Source organism: Macaca mulatta, chromosome 8 (assembly GCF_049350105.2).
Source record: "Macaca mulatta isolate MMU2019108-1 chromosome 8, T2T-MMU8v2.0, whole genome shotgun sequence".
Classification (NCBI taxonomy): domain Eukaryota; kingdom Metazoa; phylum Chordata; class Mammalia; order Primates; family Cercopithecidae; genus Macaca; species Macaca mulatta.
Window position 1 is genome coordinate 122,819,097 of NC_133413.1, and position 17,884 is coordinate 122,836,980.

General features: G+C 33.7%; 1 protein-coding gene across 1 annotated transcript in view; it reads right to left on the reverse strand.

Moving 5' to 3' along the window:
- The window catches only part of CSMD3 (CUB and Sushi multiple domains 3), a 1,224,761-nt gene that overhangs the window by 260,420 nt on the left and 946,457 nt on the right, over window positions 1–17,884 (reverse strand). Inside the window, exon 31 of the mRNA XM_015145899.3 lies at window positions 11,343–11,537. Within this exon, the coding sequence (XP_015001385.2) occupies window positions 11,343–11,537 (195 nt within the window). The remainder of the gene's footprint in view (window positions 1–11,342; window positions 11,538–17,884) is intronic.

The window sequence follows — 17,884 nt, forward strand, 5'->3', positions numbered from 1 at the left end:
CTTCTGCTGGCAATATAATGAGGCTTTTATAAGGCCTTAGGAAAATGAACTAACCTCATCAATCTCAGGAGGATACAAAGCTTAGAAGTAATAGCAGGAGAAACTTTCTTAGTAGTTTGCCAAACTGCTCCCTTGATAGAGGTAGGAAAACATTTAAGTGATCCTGCATTGAGCATTGTCACTCTCTAGGAGAAGCTCATGGCTTTTATTTTCTTCTCTTAATTTTTATCTAAGGATCAAGAGCAGAGTACTCCATCCCAAAGAAGAGGAAGCCATAACGTCAATTCTACTGTTTTCTCAGTGATTGAGGTCACTGCCTGGCTGTTGAAGGTCAAGATGGATGTGGTTCTCTATTTTTGTTTAACTCTTTATCTTCTAGAAGCCTGGGGTGAAATAAGACTACTAGTACCATTGGCTCTTATTCCACCTCAGACTTCTAAAAAAGAGAACGTGGCCCGTCTTCCTTCCCTTATATTTCAGGAGCTCTTCTCCTTGTTCCAGAAATTTGGATGAAGAAGAAAAATGTCTGTATTTTCTCTAGACCTAACTGAATTTTTTTTTCTAACTGAATTTCAGCATTTCTCTTAATTACAAATGTAGGTAACAAAGCACATGAATAGTAAAAGTTAACTGGGATTTTACCACCAGTAGAAATTATAGATTTTTTATATTGCATTATAATTGTTTCAGACACCTCAAAATGTTGTATATGCTCATCACTATTGAAAATTATAGTAGTTATGAGACCTCTCACTAGAAGTTCTAATTTACTGCATTAGGTAAGAAGCATATATATCCTCACATAAAAAATGTGTATTTTTAATTTTAGTTTTTATATATTATAATAACTGTCTTTAAATATTATTGATTTCCCCTCTAAGCCTATGTGCTTTATTTTATTTTAAGCACTTAAAAATATTATTCTAATAAGGGGACCATAAGCTTCATTGGAGTGCACAAAAAGTTTAAAAAAACCCTGTTCTAATTAGGTTACTCCCAAACCACCATTCTTTCTCTTTGTCATGCTCTGTCTATTCTTTCCCTCAAGAGAGATTGTCTCAGAGATGGTTGTTGTGGCCCAATAAAATCTGGAAAATATTAGTTTCATTGAATGATCCTTTTTTTCTTGCTCTTTTGTCTCTTTTCCCAACAGGATAGATCAATTGTTCTCTGAATCAGAAAGGTCCCAAAACTCAGGTTTGGAATTTAGGGAGTAATATCCAGTTTTAGGGTTAGCTTAAGCTTAAGACTGTTTGGAACCACAGTCTAAATACAGTTCAGCTTTCCTCACTAACTCTCCTATTTGGTTCAGTCTAACTCACTCGATTTGTGGTTTTGGATTAGGGATCAAATTTCCTGCTGCAGAAAGAGCTCTAACTTGTCTTCTTTTAAGCATACATCTCCCTTATGCATCTTAGAGTGCATTGTTTGCTGGTTAAAGTGTAAATGTAAAACAATGAAGTTTCTTTGTATACTAAAGGGGAGGGAAGCAACAAACCTACTCCCCTCCTTTAGAATTTCCCTTAGAAAACATAATCAGCCTACCTTTTGATTTTCTAGTGCAAGGTCACCAGCCTTCTGACCCTTGAACCTTCTGACCCTTGAAACTTCTGACCCTTGAACACATACTTCTGACAATAACTGAAGGTTCTTACTTGAGGTATACCAGAGACAAGGCACATCAATTGGTCTATCAAGAAGATAAAATAAAATTTAATAACTCCTTTTTTACCCTATTGTATAAATCTGTGTGATTCTGTCTAGTCTTTGTAGTGTCTTTCATAGACCACCTGCAATGTGCATTGCATTCTAGATGTGCTTATTTAATAATAAAACTAATTTCTTTCTTTTCTAGGTTTTGTGGAACAAACTCTATTAGTAGGATTTTTAGTTCCCCAACAAAAGTAAAAATTTGACTATCCTTAAATTTCTTGTGTTATTATTACCTTAATACCATTTGAATCTTGCCGTGCCTTCTAACAATTACTGTTATATACTTTATTTTCTTCACTTGTAAGAAGAGAATTACTAAGTTTATTCAATATTCATATATATATATATATATATATATATATACACACACACACACACACACACACACACACGGTTCAGTAAAACTGACAATACATCAGGAAGGCACATTTGAGGTCTCACCTAAATGTAGACTATATGGTAGTGGAGAATGGGGTACATCTTCATACAATGAGAAGCCATGTGACTGTCCATCTGGAGATATGGTTTAAATATGAACCCCAAGTCAATGGTAAAAATAAAATGCAGATTGAGCATCCCTAATTCAAAACGCAAAATCCAAAATGATCCAAAATCTGAAATTTTTGAGCACCAACATGACATTCAAAGTTCATGTTAAAGGAAATGCTCATTGGAACATTTTAGATTTGGGATTTTCAGATTAGGGGTGCTCAACTGGTAAGTATAAATGCAAATATTCCAATATACAAAAAAATGTGAAATCGGAAACACTCTAGCCCAAGCATTGTGGATTAGGCATTCTCAACCTGTATACTCTGAATGATAGGCATTGATTTGCAAATTGCTTCCTACATTGGCTGCTCCACATAGTATGCCCCAGAATCCACAGCAGGAGGGATTTGTTTATAACAATATTAATGATTAATGATTCTCTAGATTAGCATCCAGGAGGCAAACTGGAGACAGAGTGTATGTAAGAGTGTCAGAAAAATAGCAAGTGCTCAGTAGCATTAGCCTCTCTTTTTGTTTCCATTTAAATAATAATTTCCTCCCATCATATGAAAGCAAAATATGCTTTGGTTTTATCACTATGCAATACAAAATACATTAAAATACATTACGCTTCTCTATCGAAAACCTTTCCAACACATAATCTGTGTATTTTATCCATGAACAAAATTCCTGTGTGCTGCTGATGAAAAGCAGGTATTTGATGATACACAGACATGTTTTAATTATACTACATGCTTAAATGATATCAAATGCCAATGGCTCAGTATATTAGATTAGATAATCTCTATATACACTGATAATGAAATGAGACTCTAGACTTATTTCACACCCCCCCAAAATTTTGTAAACCTTAAGGACATTTGACATAAAAATAACTGAAATAAAAGTGTAGTTATTTATGTCTGAATTATATATACCCAAACAATATGATTTCATTAAAAGTAAGGCATATGAGGTTACCAATTAGAGATGACTTTAAAGTTGGAAAGTTATAATTATAAAATTGATTTCTTATTTTTTGGTTTGTTTGTTTCAAAGTTTTTTCTTTATCACTCCACATATACTTGGAAGTTGAACAGAGAATGGTGCCAGACCACTGGATGTCTAATCTTAACATATTTGCATTTAGGCACTTTTGACTGAACTTAGAGGTCATCAGTGATTGAGTTACTTAAATATATATATATACATGTGTGTGTGTGTGTGTGTGTGTATGTGTATATATATGTGTGTGGGTGTATATATATATATATATATATATATATATATATTTTTTTTTTTTTTTTTTTTTTTTTTTTTTTGCAGAATCCAGATCTTATATCAGCATAAGTGAAACAAAGGTATTGAAAAAAACAGAGCTGGCACTGCTAATATATCTATATAGGCCTTTGTATACTGTTCAGAGTTGCATTTTAGATGAAATACAAAAATGCACTTAAGATGAAAAATTTTATCAGGTTTTTTTTTTTTGTTTATTTGTTTGTTTGATTTTTTTGTAGGAATTTACATTCTCTTAATTCTCATACTTAGCCTGGAGGAAGATTTCAATCTCACCACTTATTCTTAGTGCCATACATCATTTGTAAAACACTAAACCACTTAAAATATTCCAGGCACTCTTTGGTTCTGGAGATACAAAAAGGCCAATACAAAGTTCTTTGCAGAATTAACCAGCCTACCTATAGGGCAGTGATTAAGATCATGGCTTCATAAGAAGACTGCTAAGCATGTGTGACTTTGAACAAGTGGCTGAACCTCTCTCTGTGTCTTGGTTTCCTCATCTGTAAAATGAGAACATGAACAGTCTCTATTTCATGGCATTATGGTGAAATACAAAATAATATGTAATATTATTATTACCAGCTTGATACAGGTAAGCTGTCATCTGTCAACAATCCTCCTCCTTATGCTCTTGTTCTACTGAATTGCTTGAAATTCCACCAGCATTTCCTATTTGCTCTTTGCTTCTACATGTTTACATACGCTGAACCCGAGTTGTGAAACACATAATCTCTTTATGTCCTGTGGTTCACCTAGTTTCTTATTATTTATACTTTTAAAATTCAGTTTATGTATCACTTTCATAAGGAAGCTTACCTGATCTCTCTTCATAACAAGATCAGATGTATCTCCATGCTGTGCTCACAGTACTGTTTTTATTTCTAGCAATGGACTTTACCTGTCTGTATCTCATCAGATTATAAACTCTCTAAGGGCAAGGACCATGTTGATTTCATGTTGTTATCCCCAATTTTTAATGCAGGACCAGGCATAATGGTACTTTTAATACCTGACTAACAGGAATCAACAAATGATCTTTTCTTTGGAATAATTGGTGAACTAGTAGTTCATTAACAGTCCAAATATGTTTATTCTTAGGGTCATATATTATAACTGCCTATTAATTGGATGCTCACTGTATGTTGTAACAGTGGAAAAGATTAAGAATATTTCATTCATACTGTGGTCAGTACTCTCTAGTTTAATGATTTACCTTTCAAAGTTACGAGGTCCTGAAAGTACTTTGGGCTTTACATACATCAAATAAATCCTTATTCAGGATATAGAGTTGCAATTTTAGAATAGATATTGATTCTGTCCTGGGAGCTCTGAGGAGCAGGGGGATGGTAAATAGGAATTTTCTTCTAGTAAGAAGACAAGAGATTAGATGCCTGAAAGAAACGAGAGAGCTAGCCAGCCAGAGAGCTGGGGTAAAAGTAATACAAGCCGAAAGAACAGCATGTGCAAAAGATGTGGGGCAGAAGTCTGATCAGTGCTTTGAAGAAATACCAAGAAGGCTAGTATCACTCAAAGAGTGTAGCAGAGGGAGGAAACAATAAAGAGGTCAGGGTGTATATGAGAAGATGAAGTAGAATTTTGGATTATAGGATCTTTGGCATTTATTCTGATTTGGGAAGCCATTGGTGGATTTTGAGTAAATATGATATAATCTGAACTATGCTCAAAAGATGACTGTATTGTTGTTTGGAAGATACTATATGGAGAACAAAGGAAGGAGAAAAACTAGTTAGGAGAGAGGAAAAGAGGTAAGAGATGGCAGATGCTCTGGACAAGGGTAGAGCTGTGCCATTAGATAAAATAAGTCAAGGCAACATGATTAGGTGAGATAAATCAAGCAATGAATATTAAAGGGAAAATCTGAAATCTGCCACTATTTTTGTTTTATTACCTTTATTTAATATTGAGTGAGATTATGGATAAGAATGACATATGACTTCTACTTTAATTTAGTATGTCTGTATATAACTAAATTACTACAGAGTTTTAAAAGATCCTTTTTAAAGTAAGAAAAATAAAAAGGGAAGAAATTATTTTCTAAACACATTTTTTTTTTTAAATCATGAAAGGAATGTAGGTACAGATATGCTGTTCTGCTATCATTTAATATATATGACAATATCATGAGATAAACTGCAGAGTTTCTCATCACTGAGCAGGACTTACCACAGGATGCAATCATTTTGGATCTATTTCTGACAAATATAATCTCCCAGTGTCCACCTTAAGCTCTTAAAAACATTTTCTTCTGATTTAAAATGTACACTTAATCCTAAATCATGATAAAATTCTATCTTCTAAAATAGACAAACTTTATAAATTAATATGGTTTAGTTTGAGTTTGCAGATATTTAACAAGAGCCTGTTTATATAAATTAAGGTGTTACATGCTAAACGGGATATATAGCCTATGACTGCATGGAGCTTATGCTCTTCTAGGGTCAGACTAAGACAACATTATAAGAAAAAGCAAAACATAGTTGTGTTCTAAGAGTCTACAGAATATGATCATGTTGGTATTTGCTTCTACACTAAAATAAATAAATAAATAAATAAATAAAAAGCTTTCCTTATTTTCACTCCTAGGAATCACTGTTAACTTCCTATTTATGCACTCAAAAGCAATGCCTACCAGTCAGTCACAATTTTATCAGAGATTTTAGTCAGGATACCTACTATGGGATGGCACCTAGGCTGAAAAGCAGCAAAGTGCCAGTCACTTAATTCTCAAACATTGATAAAATTAGGAATAGAGGCATACACATATTAATGTATAGCAAAAGCAATCACTAGAATAACCCCAAATAATATAACTATGAAACACTGAAGAGAGGGACTGTGTATGTTGCATCATCTTTTGTATCAGGGAATCATGAGGTATTATCTACAGTTGGTAAATAAAGAAACAGATCTTTCTATGTTATATGGAGTTATGGGAGGGGCCATCAGAGCAATTAGAAACAGAAATTAGAACCTTCAGCTTCTGACCAATAGGAGGATAAAGAGGGATAAGGCAGATGACCATTGCTTTAAATATAAGCTACTTCTTATTTTTTTCTTAGTTATCACAGGCATATCTCAGATAAAAATACAAAATTTATCTTAAAAATACAAAATAATTTGTTTTTATGAACAATGAACCCTCTGGATTATTACGCATACTTTAAATACTAAATTTGACTTTTAAGTATTAACTTAGGCCAGGTGTGGTGACTCATGACTGTAACCTCGGCATTGTGGGACACCAAGGCGGGAGGATCACTTGAGGCCAGTAGTTCAAGACCAGCCTGGGCAACATAGTTAGACACTGTTTCTGCAAAAAAATAAAAATAAAAAATTAGCTGGGTGTGGTGGCACATGCCTGTAGTCCCAGCTACTTGAGAAGCTGAGGTGGGAGAACTGCCTGAACTTGGGAAGTACAGGCTTTAGTGAGCCATGGTTGTACTACTGCACTCCAGCATGGGTGACAGAGTGAGACCCTGTCTGGAAAAAAAAAAAAAAAAAAAAGTATTATGTTGTTACATCTGAAAGTCAGCCAGTCCTGTGTGTAAGTGCTGAGGAAAAATAATTAGATATGTGTGACATTGATTAGGAAACTAAAATATATCAAATGCTCCTCATTGTGTGACGGTGACAGCCACAGACCAATGTTTAAAATAAGTTATTTAATATGATTTTCCAACAACCTTGCAAATTACACAATATCTTATGATTAGATATACTAAATAAATAAATTGAAAAGTAACACAGAAACCCAGACATTAAAAAAAAAAAATCATTGTTTAGTATTAAATATATCTAGTTCTAAAACAGAATTTTTTTCCCCAACTATACTAGAAATTATTGGTTGCAATCATAAACTTATCTTAAACTTTTTTTCTAATAGCTTAAAGAGTTCACTGGATAAATTTTATTTGATTTCCATAACATCATGTCCATTTTGATTAAAAGTCTAATGATACTTAATTGGTGGTAAAAATTATCTCTTACGGAAATTTTTAAATACTCAACACCTGTTCAATTTTCAGGAGTGAATGAATGTGTGTATTCACATCATAACATAGATAAATTAATTTTAATTAATATTAAAAAGACAGAAGTATATTAGTTAACCAAAACATAACACCCAATGCAAGATGTGATGCATGTTTATCAGCACTTTGCTTCTCTTGGAACACTGCGTTGAAAATCACAACTTCCATATATTTATATTCCAACTTTTGTCAGAAACTTTACTAGATTCTCTGTGTGTGTTGTGTTTACCAATTGAATCTTCACAATAACCTATTGAATTAATAACTACTAATCTAGTTTTAGAGATTTAAAAGTCAAGACTGAGTTTGCCTTAGGTCACAGGTGTCAGAAGGCATCTATTTGAATCCAGGTCTGCCGTACGCTCTAAATTGTCTGTAGATATGAACTATTCAACGAACATTAAGTATACTTAATTGGGCCATAATTGATCCAATAAAATGTTTTTGGCTCAAAAGGATTTTTTTTAAAAAAATATTATGGCATATGGAACATTTCATGCTGAAACTGACATTTCTATGACCTATTGGAAAGGAATATGATTATATTAGGTGGGCATATTCTTAGCGAATGTATGCTATACTCTAGTGTTCCTGACTTTTTCACCTGTCATTGAAAGCCATCTACTTAATCATTTATCCCTGTGATTAACATCTATCTTATTAATCTATAGTTTTTTGTGTCCTTTGATATTTCTGCATCAGGACTTTTAGTTATTTTGAATCTGACTCCCAGAAATTTTTCAGAAATTTTCTGTAGTTTCCAAATGATCATTGACAGTAAAATTTGAAAAGTTCTTTTCTATGTTTAGTATGTTTTTTCTAGCTAAATTAGATTATTTAAATTCTAAATTATATAATACTAATTTCTACGGTTCTACATTCTAATATGATACAACAACTCTTTCTCTTAAATTTCCTATAAACTTCCATGCCATCAATCACTTTTTCTCTCTTTGGAACAATTAATTCCAAAGCAGTTATTTCTCTATTTATTCCTTTTATCTTCTGATAGATGAACCATAAATGCAAGTCAAAAATTAACCAGCTGTTCTGGTAAAGATGGACCAATCAGAAGATGTCTTCCATTTCTTTGTTTCTTATAACAATATTTTGAAGTAAAAAATGTTAATGATCCCTATTTCATAGATGAGACAAAATAAACCCAGAGAGGGGTAAGTCAGAAATTGTGCACATGTAATTCTTATAAGTGAATACATTCTTCAACTAGGAAAAATTACCATGTATATTAGATATCAAAAATTGTTGGTTATTTTCACTGAAATTAATAGTAAGAAATGCAATTTATATCATAGCCCAATTCAAACAAACACTTGAATGCATGCAGGTATATATATATACAGATGTATATTTATTGTATTTTATTTATTTCTTTATATATAACAGGGAAATTTTCCAAAAGTAATATGTACTCTCGGCCGGGTGCAGTGGTTCACTCCTGTAATCCCAGCACTTTGGGAGGTTGAGGTGAACGGATTTCTTGAGGCCAGGAGTTTGAGACCAGCTTGAGCAACATGGCAAAAAACCATCTCTACTAAAAATACAAAAATTATCTGAGTGTGGTGGTGCACACCTGTAATCCCAGCCATTAGAGAGTCTGAGGCAGGAGAATCGCTTGAACACAGGAGGTGGAGTTGCAGTGAGCCCAGATCACGCCACTGCACTCCAGCCTGGGCAGCAGAGCCAGACTCCATCTCAAAAACAAACAAACAAAAATACTCTCTCTATGTTCCTTAAAGCATACTTTTTTCTGGGACTGTAACCTAGTTTAACCATTGTGGAAGACAGTGTGGAGATTCCTTAAGGATCTAGAACAAGAAATACCATTTGACCCAGCCATCCCATTACTGGGTATATACCCAAAGGATTATAAATCATGCTGCTATAAAGATACATGCACACGTATGTTTATTGCAGCACTATTCACAATAGCAAAGACTTGGAACCAACCCAATTGTCCATCAATAACAGACTGGATTAAGAAAATGTGGCACATATACACCATGGAATACTATGCAGCCATAAAAAAGGATGAGTTTGTGTCCTTTGTAGGGACATGGATGCAGCTGGAAACCATCATTCTGAGCATGAGCAAACTATCGCAAGAACAGAAAACCAAAACACCGCATGTTCTCATTCATAGGTGGGAATTGAACAATGAGATCATGTGGACACAGGAAGGGGAACATCACACCCCGGGGTCTGTTGTGGGGTAGGGGGAGGGGGGAGGGATAGCATCAGGAGATACACCTAATGTAAATGATGAGTTATACATATGTAACAAACCTGCACGTTGTGCACATGCACCCTAGAACTTAAAGTATAATAAAAAAGTATACTTTTTTCTATTATTTTTATTAACTTTTAATTTAATTTTATTCGATTCACTTATATGTTTATTATATGCTAGTCACAACCCAATGAATTGATTTTATGATTCACTGTTGGTGACCCATAGTTTGGGAAATCTGTCCTAGATGATATCATTTTTGTGTTAATTTTCATACAATGCATTAGAATCATTTAATGGACTAGGGAGTCTCTAGCAACCCTAAGCAGTGATATCACTGTTTCTCTGTTTTTCCTTTCTCACTGTATCTCCATTCTTATATAGGGTTATATACAAGTATATGATTTTTAAATATGCAGTATTCTATCTCCTTCTAGGCAACCTAATTTCTAGAAGAAATACACATTCTTCCTTATCCTTATTATAGACAAAGATTTATCACCAGCTTTTAATAATATTTAAATTATTAATTTATCTACTTGGGTTGAAATGTCAGTTTTAGCGTGTTTGTTCCTCATGTACTCAGCCAATATTTTCTGAGCACCTAACATTTTCAGGTACAAATCCTGAGGGCACAAAAATTAGCGTAACAGGCCATAACCCAGTTCTCAGAAGGTTTGCCTATTATTATACGAATATTGCTTTAGAGACACCTGGGAATATAGGCAGTTTTCCAAAATCAGTTATTTATTGAATTCAACTTAAAAATAATTGATAGGCCGGGAGCGGTGGCTCAAGCCTGTAATTCCAGCACTTTGGGAGGCCAAGACGGGCGAATCATGAGGTCAGGAGATCAAGACCATCCTGGCTAACACAGTGAAACCCCGTCTCTACTAAAAACAAACAAACAAAAAAACAAACAAAAAAACTAGCAGGGCGAGGTGGCGGCGACTGTGGTCCCAGCTACTCGGGAGGCTGAGGCAGGAGAATGGCGTAAACCCGGGAGGCGGAGCTTACAGTGAGCTGAGATCCAGCCACTGCACTCCAGCCTTGGTGACAGAGCGAGACTCCGTCTCAACAACAACAACAAAATAATAATAATAATAATAATTGATAAAATCTCTGCATTGCCAATACCACACTTGTAGATTGTATGTTGAATAGCTGATGTTTTGAAACACAGAAATGACTTTTTTTTTTTTTTTTTTCAGACACAGTCTCACATAGTCGCCCAGGCTGGAGTGCAGTGGCATGATCTTGGCTCACTGCAACCTCTGCCTCCCGGGTTCAAGTGATTCTCCTGCCTCAGCCCCCCGAGTAGCTGGGACTATAGGTGCGTGCCACCACAGCCAGCTAATTTTTGTATTTTTGGTAGAGAGGGGTTTCACAATGTTGACCAGGATGGTCTCGATCTCTTGACCTCTTGATCCACCCGCCTTGGCCTCCCAAAGTGCTGGGATTACAGGCATGAACCACCAGTGCCCAGCCGATTTTTCCTAATAATGAAAATTCAGCCATAAAAATATGTTTCTTACCATGACAACTTGGCAAGACTCTATTCCATCCAGGTCTTCCATCATCTCCCATGATACAGGTGAGTGTTGAATAACCTTGAAGAACATACCCAGCATCACAGTAATAGGTGACTGTTGACCCTAATTTATAATCCATTCCAAGTCTGGTGCCATTCATTATATTGCCTGGATCAAAGCAGGACTCTCGGAGTTTTGCTGTAAAACAGTGTTAATATAACATTAATTGCTTTAAAATACAGTTAGCACTCTGTAATACATGGATTCTGCATCTGTGGATTCAGTTAACTGCAGATGGAAAATATTTGGAAAAAACTGTACTGCACTGAATATGTACAGACATTTTTTGTCATTACTCCCTAAATAACACAGTATAACAACTGTTTACCTAGTATTTACATCATATCCTGTATTATTGGTAATCTAGAGATGATTTAATGCATATGGGAGGATACATATAAGTTATATGTTCACATCTGTGAATGTTAGTATCTGAGACGTTCTGGTACCAGTTACCCAGGGATACCAAGGGACAACTGACTGTTTTTTATGGACCTTTAAGACATATTCATTTCTTTTTCTAACCAAGAAGGAAAAAAGCAGCAGCACCATTTCTGTCTTTGTTTGGGGGCTCAAAGTACAAAGGAGCCCTTATCCATATCTGACAAATTGCTAATGCATATTTATTAGTAAGATAAATAAATTATAAAGATCGTCATAGATCTTCCCATTAAACTTAGTATCTAATGTATATAGTCAAACATAGGGTTTCAGAATTTATTATAAACATTATGTGTGTTATAATCCATGTGTAGGTACCATAAATGAATTACTTTGGGGAAAAAGTAGGACCCCTACAAAAGGTCTTTATTTAAAAGATCTCCCCACAAGTAATGCCCATCCCATGTTACTGAACCTAGAAGTGGTTTTTCTGCCTATGTTGAGCTCAGTTCATTTCACCACCTACGGCAAAATAAAAGGCCCTATTTCTCTGCCCTGCAACAATTTTTCTTACCCTATTTTCTCCAGTCATTCTCCACATTTTTATCAGAGGTCTCCCATTATAAAATAGCAAAACCCAAACCACAATATTTTTGGACAGATTATCTATCCCTATGCAAAACACTTTCAAAGCTAGAAGTAACAGACAGATTGAAAAATAAAATCCTTTCACAACAGAGGAATTGTTTTCACTGTACCCAGATAGTAAACAAAGAGACTGACAGAATATTTTTAAAATATGTAGAGAAATAGAATTAGCTCATTCATTTTATGGCAAAAGTACTATCACACTTTGTTGTTAACAGATCTGGATGAGGCCTTGAGATTATTTCCATTTTGTAATTATTGATTACTTAAAAAATAATAAAGAAATGTACAATGTAAAGGCCATCACAATAAATCAGGATAACAAATGTAGTGATTTTCTACATTAGAATATTTTTTGTTTTAATAAGAAATCAGAAAGTGGGTATGTCTCTGAATATGAGTCATGGAATCTTTGGAATTTAAGTCAATGATATCTTGGTGTTTGGCTACTACAAACATTTTTATATCAAAATATAATTAATTACACCAGTAAGAATATGTTTCTTGCATTCATAAAAGTTTGCAAAGAGTTTATTGTACTTTAACATATATAAGAAATAATGAGAAATCTGTGCTTTAAGAAGAACACTATATATAATTTCTCCCAATTCAACTAAAGAGGAAATGGTGGAACCAAACATTTAAATAATTTTAATAGAATATCAGAGAAATGAAAAGGGTTCTTTCCCTCTCTCTTTTTCTTTCTTTCTTTTTCTTTCTTTCTTTCTCTCTATCTTTTCTTTTCTTTCCTTTTCTTTTTTCTTTTCTTTCTTTCACTACTTAAGGGCTCACTACCCTACTAACTCTAGAAATGCAGCAGTGGACAATCAGAAAATGTTCTGGCGCTCATGGAAATTACAGTCTGTTAAAGAAAGGAATTACATTAAATAAAGACTTGCAATTCTGGAATGCTGTGTAAAGGGAAGCATTCAGGAACCTCACTGAAAAAGTGGTATCTAAAGTGAGCATTGAGAGAATAAGGAACAGATTAGGTGAAAAGGCGATGAAAATTTTGTAGGGGAGGAGGTGTGCTGACATGAGCAAGTAGATAAATGTGATTCCTGAGTTTCAAACCAGAGCTAAATGACTTGATGTTCTCCCAAGCACACACATACACATACACACACTGATGCACATACACAAAATTTGCACTCCATACATTATATTCAGCTGCTCTATAAAAATTTTGTCCCAAACCATGGAATATATTTCTTTTCATATAAAATACTCACACAACTCTTTTTATGCAAGAACCAGCAGGGTGACTACTTAATTTGGTCACTAAGAATGGGGCTTTAGTGATGCAGGGATTGATTTGTTTATTTATAAAAATAAAACCTTACATTGTACCTTCCCTTAAACAAGCAGGAAAACGCAATATAATTTTTAGACAGAACAGAAACCTGTCATTTACAGCTGGACTTCGTGAAATTGAACTAAGTCCCTGGAGGGTAAACGAAGGATTTAAATTTCTGTTTAAAAGAATTAATCTCGTTGACAAGTCTATTCTCCTAATATTCATCTTTTGAAAAATTTACTTTCTTCTTTCTTGAAGTTTTCCCCAATGTTTCAGTAAACTGTCAGTGAAACTGTAATGCAAGCATCCTGTTTTTTGAGGAAAGGGAAACATGTTTGACAAATTTAAAAATATTGAGTCTGCAACAATTTTACAATGCTAGTCTCAATTTGAGAGAATGCACTTATCTCGTTATAATGTTTATATACTGTTTTAAATCCTTGGTGACTAGCTTTCTATGAATAATACTGCCTTTGTTTATATCCATGTATGTCGTAGCAATTACACCTGGAAATTTCGAAAACACCTGGAGAATACTTATATAAATGTCTAGGCAGTAGCTGGAAAGCTGATTTTAGTTTCCAAATAAAAATTATGAGGCAGACAAGTTATTAGCATTATTTTTATGTATAATTAATTTTATCTGCTTAATAGTGATTTGCCTACTGAACAGATACTAGGTAAAAGAGTATTTTGCCTCCTTATAGTCTCCAAATAAAATATGTCAGAAGATATATTTTAGATCTGCTGCATCTCAAATATTTTAGTTTTATTTTAAAATTATTTCTGCTAAATATAAATAGATGTATGTATGCATGTGTGTGTGTATATATATATATAAGTTTTATTAGAGCTAGAAGTGAACATATACAATAAAGCTTACATCTTAATTTTTAATTAAAGGCAATAACAAATGCTGGTGAGAATGGGGAGAAAAGGCAAACCTCGTACACTGTTGAGGGGGATGTAAATTAGCACAGCCACTATGGAGAACAGTATCAACAGTATAGAGGGTCCTCAAAAAACTAAAAATAGAACTACCCTATGATCTAGCAATCCCACTGCTAGTATATATCCAAAAGACAGAAATCAGTATATCGAAGAGATATCTGCACTCTCATGTTTTTTGTAGTACTGCTCAGAATAGTCAAGATTTGGAAGCAACCTAAAGTGTCCATCAACAGACAAATATATTTTAAAAAGTGGCATATATATACAATGAAGTAGTATTCCGCCATAAAAAAGAATGAAATATCTGTAACAACATGGATGGAACTGGAGGACGTAAGTGAAATAAGTCAGGCACAGAAAGACAAATTTTGCATTTTCTTAATTATTTGTGGGAGCTAAAAATTAAAAACAATTGAACTCATGGAGTTAGAGACTAGAAGGATAGTTACCAGAGGCTGGGAAGGGTAGTGGAGGTGTTGGGGGAAAAATGGGGATAGTTAATGGGTACAAAAAATAATTAAAAAGAATGAATAAGATCTAGTATTTGATAGCACAACAGTGTGACTATAGTCAATAATAATTTAATTGTACGTTTAAAAATAACTAAAAGAGTAGAGTTTGTTTCTAATACAAAGGATAAATGCTTGAGATTATGAATACCTCATTTACCCTGATGTTAGTCATTACACGTTGCATACCTGTATCAAAATATCTCATATACTCCCTAAATGTATACACCTACTGTATACCCACAAAAAATAAAAATAAAAAAGGAAAACTTTTCATGTTTTTACTCATTTGTAGTAGATAAAAAATTGAAATAATTGAACTTGTAGAGACAGAGAGTAGAATGACCGTTACCAGAGGCTGGGAAAGGTAAGGGGTGGGAAGTGCGGATAGTTAATGGTATGAAAACAAAGTTAGATAGAATGAATAAGGATCTAGTCTTTGATAGCACAACAGGGTGACTACAGTCAACAATAATTTATTGTATATTTAAAAATAACTAAAAGAATATAATTGGAATGTTTGTTACATAAATAAATGATAAATGCTTGAGGTGATGGATACCTCATTTACCTTGACAATGATTATGACACATTGTGCACCTGTATCAAAATATCGCATGTACTCCATAAATATATACATACCTACTATGAATCTGTAAAAATTAAAAATTTTAAAAGGAAAAAGACCACTAATTACTTTCTAAGTGCTATAGAAACCAACATGCTTAAGTCAAGATATGTGATATATGTTACAAAAGATAAAGAAAAATATCTTTACTATCTGGGGCCTCAAGGTATATGTCCATTTATTTGGGTGTGCATATTTTTATGTTGAAAATAATGAGATGTTCATTTTTCAGTCATTATAAACATCAGCACCACTTTGTCAGCCTTAAGAAACTGGACAAATAGACAGGAAACATTTATTAAAATAAGAATAGGAAATAAGGAAGCTGATAAGACAGACCTTGGAGACCCTGAAGTGGGCAATGAGATTTTCCCATAAACAGGGCAGGGGGTTTGGGTTTGAGGACCAGGTTAGAGAATTAATGAGATTGGATCTCGGGAACATTATTATAAGGAAATATTATCTGGTGTATACAAATAACACTTGGTGGAATTGTGTCTAAATGGGTACTGGTATAGTAGGTGAAGACAGTGGGTGGGGAAGAAGGATGTAGTTAATGGGATAATTATGTGTTTCTCTCTACCTATGCTTATATTTTTCTTTGCCTTTATTCTTAAAGGTAACAATAATTTATGTAGTCTTGTGCAAATCATTTTAACAATTAGATTTTCAATTGTATCCTTTGTAAAATGGGGATAACAATACTTATAAGGTTGTTCTGTAATGTTTTTATTGCATTTATACATGCATTATCTATATCCTTCCCATGCCTACTAATGAGGTCTAATCATTGAACCTACAGTAGAGTAAGTGCATAGTAAATAATATCTTTTTTTAAAAAAATTATATTTGTAGTTCTTTATCTATGACAGTATAAATCTTAAGTTTTTGGAAGTGATGAAAACATTGAAATTGATCAAGCGGGGAAATAGGGAAGGACGTATATTTAGCTGAGATAATAGCAAATAGGTTTTTTATCTCAATTGCTTAACTACTTGGCCTTAGTAAGGGCTACATGGAGTGTTACCCAGAAAAAGCATTATAAGGTCATGACCAGTTTCCATGAGAAAGAAAGTCGTAATCAGGACCATCTACCACTGGATTTCTAGTGAGATACTCTTGCTGCAGCTTTTATCATAGTGATATTTGGCAATGTTTTACTAAATATTAATTTACAGTAGAACCTCACTTTATCTCTACAGATTTCCTAAAAGGTTTCTTTCTTTCTTTTTTAAACAGGTCACATGTATAAGCCTTTCAGCTTGCAGGCAGCTATTTCTAAGCCAAGTTCTCACGTATATAAAATTTAGAACAGGAATACAATTCTAAGGTTTCTTACATTTAAAGAATGTTATTATTCTAATATTCAAATTCTGACTTGATTTTAAAACAGAAAACACCTCTTTGCAATGCTCAAAACCAATCGAGTAACAAATTGAATAACTACTGTGTGTGGGCACTATTCTTGGCACTTAGTGTATAGTGGTGAATGAACAGACAAGGGCTTTCCTCTTAAGAAACTTGTATTTTAGAATATGTTTAGGGGGTTACTGGAGTGAGGGGGATGCACATAGTAAGTGAACTTAAAAATAAATAAGTGAATAAATAAGAAAGAAAGTATCAGATATTGACATTATTTGGTAGCAAGTGGAAGATTTTGAAATTAGGAATACAGAAAAAGCAAAAGAAATATAAAGCAAAAAATAAAAGAAAAAGGCTAACAAGTATAAATATACTAAATGCAAGGTATCAAAAAAACCGAAAAAATTCAATTTATATGCACCTGAAAACAGGCTTTCATAATATATAAACAAAAGTGGTAAAAATTTTAAGAAAAATGGCAAGTTAAGAATAGTATATTTTACCCAACTATTTCAATAATTGCTAGACCAAACAGGTTAAAAAACGGTGAGAAGATGAATATTTAACAATATAACTAGGGAATTTATTGGATGTATATAAAAAACTTGCACTCATTAGATGATACAAATTTCTCTCCTAGTACACAAGAAACATAAATTTTGACAATACAACGGACCACAAAACAAATCCTATGACAAGCCAAAGAATC